Here is a 5,573-nt window from a genome sequence, read left to right as displayed (position 1 = left end):
TTAAACGGCACAATGTTTATAATGGGAAACAGCGAAGTTGAAGAATGCAGGCGGTGTGGAGTGAAAGAGACAGGGTCAGAGAGGCAGGAAGGGAGTGGAGCCTGATGGGGATACTGAGAACAGAGGGTGAGGGGGTAAGAGACACCAGGAAGGCTATTCTTAAGTATTTGACGGAAACAGGATTGATTGGAAGAATTTAAAACAACGTAAATACAGTGGTATAATTCCACAAGTGGTGATAGAATGATATGGTGATACACACTCTTGTACAGTAGGTGGCGGTAGGCACCTTGAAGTTGTTTGCAATCCGCCAACAACTGAGAGAAGAAGAAGAACCACGCACCGGAAGTAAACAAACCACGCTCTGTTACAGTTGGTTCGGTGCTATCGATTAGTGAGTGAATTAAGATACGATGTTATAGTAATTTAGCGGGAAATACTACACTTATATTTAGGCAATAATGTCTTCGGTTGAGTTTTTGAGAGAGTTTGTTATCGAGCGACTCTCTGCTGCTGCTGAAGAAATATTTGGAGTTTTTCAGAAAACCTTCGTCGAATATGAGGAGGAGATCAGACGACAGCGCAGACTGCTGGATGTCGTTTTGAAACCGGAAATACCAATACCAAGGATAGGTATGTAAAACTTACTCACTTCGAGAGCAGAATACAAAGGAATTGTCAACGTTGCATGTCCTCAAGTTCCGTTATGTGTACAGCATTATCCTATTTTATTTGTTCTCTGTCCCTCCAGAGCTCCCACAGCATCCTGTCTGTGAGGAGCAGGTTCTCTCTGAGCAGCAGCTCTGTATTCAGGAGAGGAACTCCAGCCTGGACCAAGAGGACCCAGAGCCTCCACAGATTAAAGAGGAGCAGGAGGAGCTGTGCACCAGTCAGGAGGGAGAGCAGCTTGGACTGGAGCAGGACACGGATGCCTTCATGTTGACTGCTACTGAGGAGGAGAGTGAGCACCAGTTCCTCTCTCACAACTCTCATGTAGCTGAGAGCCAAGATCAGGAAGGAGGCGAGCAAGACTCAGGATCAACTAGCAGTGAAGAGCCAAAACCACAGAATCAACACCGCAAACGTCACCAAAAAAAATTGTCAAAGATGCACTGTGATACTCGGCAAGACTCAGGAGAGTCTGCAAGAAATGCAGAGCCAAAAAAACGGAATCAACATCCTGAAAGCAAAAGTCACCGTAACAATGCAAACAACACTGATTTGTCAGAGATGCAAAGTGATACGCACACAGGGAAACAGCCTTTAAAATGTGACAAATGTGAAAAATATTTTAAGTACAGGTCATCACTGGAAAGACACCTGATAATTCACACTGGGGAGAAGCCATATTCCTGCAATACGTGTGGGAAAAGATTTACTCAGAAGTCAAAGTTGAACTATCATACTAAAACCCACAAAGGTGAGACGCCGTATTCTTGCAAAATGTGTGGAGAAAGTTTCAAATACGATCGCCTATTAACAGTCCACATCAAACAGGAGCATTCAACATCTGTTGGAAAATATTTGACCGGCCACAAGTGTAAAAAAAAATCGTATTAGAATCCACACAAGTGAGAAGCTGTGTGGAATATTTCCAATACTACACAGCCCACGTGGAAACACACACAGGGGAAGAGCTTCCAAAGATCAACGAGGAACAGGAGGAGCTGTGCACCACTCAGGTGGCTGGATTGTTTATTCGTTTTGAACGCTTTCCGAATGTTGTTCTTTACACTTTAAAAAAAAAAAACTCCAATTGGACTATGACTAATACACTGGGGAAAAGGAACATCTACATGGAAGGAACTATTTTCTTAAGAGACACCTGCTTGTTCAGAGTGGAATGTAACTACATTTACTCAAGTAATGTACTTAAGTATAATGTTGAGATACTTGTACTTTACTTGAGTATTACCATTTTCTTAAATGTTTAACTTCTACTCCTGTACATCTCAACGTTTCTTTTTACTACACTACATTTATTTGAGACTTATAGCTAACATAAGTTACATGATAAGGAACATGTGTTCATATACACACTGTTATTCTCCTTGGGAGTACACAAAGTATTTGCTCCACATTGATGAAATACAATATAAAAACATTCTTATGTTTAATATAATATTCTCTGATAACAGTTTATAGAAGAGCGATTCTGTACACTGAGTACTTTTTCTTTTGATATTTTAAGTACATTTTAATGTATATAAACATGTATATGTTTCCTGCATTAGATCAACATTGATTGCCAATAGGCCAATAGGCCTACCTTGTTTGGTGTGCCTGGCTCTTATGGTGCTTATAAATCTTTTTCCGCAGGTTATTCTGTTGATCACTGCTGACTTTTCCCTGAATCCATTCTTGTGAAAGGTGCACTCAGGTGGATTTTTTTTTCATTTCGCCATATTTTTTATTACCAAGCCAGTGTTTAAAAAAACATCCGTATGAAAATATCAAATACCGTGCCAGCATCGCCTGCCGTAACCATAGCAACGTAAGTAGCGTAAAGAATGCAGTGCCGCCACGTACAGATGGCAATACCCAGAAATATTCACAAATATAAAACAAACAATCAGAAACTGTAATGAACAATGACTATTATTTATTTCAAGAACTTTTATTTACAGAAACTCAACATTTCTAATCTGTGTGACACAAATATGCACGTCAATTTTTTTGGGCTCTCCCTATTTATCTCAAAGTCGGCCTTCAGGGGAGCTCCAAGCTCCCCCTGGCTCCCCCCCATTTCGAAAAGTGTATACAACCTATAGAAAAGCAAAACGGCCTCAGTTTAGCGGTAATTATGTCCTTCTGCATACCGCATCATTTATGAGAATACATGTCATAACATACAGGGCCGGCCCGTAGCACTGGCGTTATAGATTTTCGCCTAGGGCGCCAGATCTGGGGAGGCGCTGCGCTGGTAGAAAAACATTTTGGACCGTTGGTGCTCATCCTAATTTTCGGCCTTGATGTAACAACATTCATAATTAAGTAAATGTAACACCCTTTTTTGACCCCGGTTACACTTTTCATTTGCCCTGTACGATGGGCACTGTATGTGATGAAAATGGGGGATGTTGGCTTATCAGGCGCCCGCAGCTCACAGCCAAAGTGCGAGTGAGCTTGGGAGTGAATGAGGGAGAGAGGGAGGGTGCACCGGTACCTGACCGGTACCGGCGCTGTTGTTATTAGAATCTGGTGCTAGCTGCTCTAACGGATATTAGAAGAAGACGTTTCTACAATAATGTGGAGGGAGAGTCCTCTCCAGTCAGACTGAGAGGCTGATGACTACAGCTCAGTGAGGTAAAGGACTCTTGAGTGTTTAGATAGTTCACTTTAGTCTAAGTTATCTCAGTGGGTCTCAAACGGTTTGGTCACAATTTATGTAAACAAATATTTCCAAGGCAGTCCTTTATAATTATTGGGATAAAAAAGGTTTGAAATCATTTCAATGTATACTATAGGACAGTAAACCAAAAATATTGTTTTAAACTGGAGAGATTTAAAAAAATGCACGAATAAATAAATGTTAATAGGTCAAATAAGATATGAATGAACAACAAAAATAAAATAAGTTACATTTATTTGTTATTGGCTATGGTAGGTTATTGGTTATGTTGACATACTTATTTGATTTATAAAATGTAAACCAATCTTTTTCATATGGCTGTTTAGAGTTGTACCCCCTAGATCTAGTAGTAATTCTGCTTAAAGTGCACCAGATTGAAGCATTTTACTTTAAAGGTCACATGTCATGGCCATTTCCACTGATCATAATTCCATTGTTGAGGTATACTAAAATAGAAAAATACTGTGCAATTTTCCAAACTCACATTGGTTTCGCATACAGCATCTCTGTAAAGTATGTGTATTCAGCAGTATTCACTTTCTCCACTAAACGGCTCACTGCAGCTCCTCCCCCCCCCCCCCCCCCCCCCCGCCCCTCCGTGATTTCCTTGTTTAGCGATACACAGCCAAACACAGCCAAACTCAACCTGAACACACACAAAGTCACAGCCGAAATAAAAACAATAAGTGTGGCTTGATATTGAGTAAGAAAAAGGTTTATAGGTTGATAAAGGCTGTGAGAATGGGTCTGCAGAGAGAATTTTGCGCGATCCCAACTGTCTTTTATCAGCCTGCAGCAGGGAGCAGAAATCAGCAGGGCTGCCTGCACTGAGTGTGTGTGTGTGGATTTGTCAATTCGGACCAATCAGCGGGGGCTTAACGTAACGGCTCCGCGGACGTAACGTAACGGCTCCACGGATTGGCCCATTTAGTTCCGTGGTACGTGGTTTCGTAAGCACGTACCCGGAAGAATCAAATGGATGATGACGTCATGATGACGTTTCACCAACGAGGCGTTTTGGGGAGGTATTTTCTGTTTTAGAGTTTTACTCGCTACAGGGTGTACTTTGAGGGTTTTGACTCTGCACACCGTTTACATGCAGAAAAACCTTCATAACACACAAGGGGACGGGTAATAACCGGAAAAGCATGACATGTGACCTTTAAAATGTTAAAAAAAATCTTCCCGGGGGGGCATACCTCCGGACCCCCCTAGAGGATGTGACGTCCACCCCCCATTCTATTGGGTATTCCTTGGATACTCTATTGATCTTTATCTTTTCTATTGTACGATTCTCTGGCTGGGGCGCCAACTCAAATCTCGCCTAGGGCTACAAATTGTCTAGAGCCGGCCCTGATAACATATTCAAGGTGGTTTTTAATAACACATCCGTATATATTTATTTCTCCAAGTTAGGTTTTTGTGTGCACTGAGGAGTCTCAAACAGGAGTTTGTTTATTCATTTTAAGATTGGCTTTAATCAATGTTTGCAGATGAATTCTTCATATATGATACATGAGAGGGAACATTTTATTTATGGTATTATTTTCATATATTTCTCTCCATTCTTCCTTCTGCTAACGGTGTCGCAGTTTCTCGTCTCTCCCGTTTTTGTGCTTAGTGCGTACGCATGGGTCAGAGTTTGCGTGGAGGACCGCACATTTTCCCGTCAAGTTTGTTTTTTATAAATCGGAAACATTGGACATAGACTGTATATATAAATAGACGTAGTGTCCGTGACGTCACCCATAGGATTCTGCAGAGTTGCCGAGAAGCCCTTAGTAGGCGGAGTCAGCCACTAACGGCTTGACAACGACGTCAGAGTCTAATCCCTCCTGCTAAGGGCAAAGAGGCGGAGCCGAGGCAGGACCTGCTGCCTCCGAACTGGAAGTAAACAGAGCTAGCTCAGGCTAAGAAGCTAAGCTAACATGAAATACATGCATACCAAGTTACTGCTAACAGTGTAGTTCCCCTATACAAACGTTACATTCATAATCAAATGAGACAATCTGCAAGAGAATTAGCTATATTTTGCTATTCTTAATGCTTGTCATTCACACGTTAAGAAAAGACGGACTCCACCGCCCGGACCTAACGGAGCCGCAGTGGGCTAGCTCCGGGACGCCGGCTGGAGCTAGCCCCCTTGTAACAATATTCCCTAAAAGGCACAATCACCACAAACACGGCTAAAGCTAAAGGGTCAAGTACAGTAACTACAACT

The 5,573-nt window shown here is 42.0% G+C and overlaps 1 protein-coding gene across 1 annotated transcript; it reads left to right on the top strand.

Annotated features, from left to right (window-relative positions):
* The first annotated feature begins 301 nt into the window (after positions 1–301).
* On the top strand, positions 302–2,585 carry LOC307036233 (uncharacterized protein). The gene is made up of 2 exons (XM_079676352.1): positions 302–633; positions 752–2,585. Exons 1-2 carry the CDS (start codon positions 462–464, stop codon positions 1,558–1,560), a joined length of 981 nt encoding a protein of 326 aa, XP_079532478.1. The 5' UTR covers positions 302–461; the 3' UTR covers positions 1,561–2,585.
* The last annotated feature ends 2,988 nt before the right edge of the window (positions 2,586–5,573 follow it).

Source organism: Notothenia rossii (assembly GCF_949606895.1).
Source record: "Notothenia rossii genome assembly, chromosome: 1".
NCBI classification, from domain to species: Eukaryota; Metazoa; Chordata; class Actinopteri; order Perciformes; family Nototheniidae; genus Notothenia; species Notothenia rossii.
The sequence above is the reverse complement of the archived record's forward strand: the minus strand, read 5'-3'. Positions and strand labels throughout refer to the sequence as shown.

Excerpts from the sequence above, each read along its gene's own strand:
- LOC307036233 (XM_079676352.1), top strand. The coding sequence starts at position 462 with ATGTCTTCGGTTGAGTTTTTGAGAGAGTTTGTTATCGAGCGACTCTCT. Across the intron at positions 634-751 it reads AATACCAATACCAAGGATAG|AGCTCCCACAGCATCCTGTC; the intron begins GTATGTAAAACT and ends CTGTCCCTCCAG.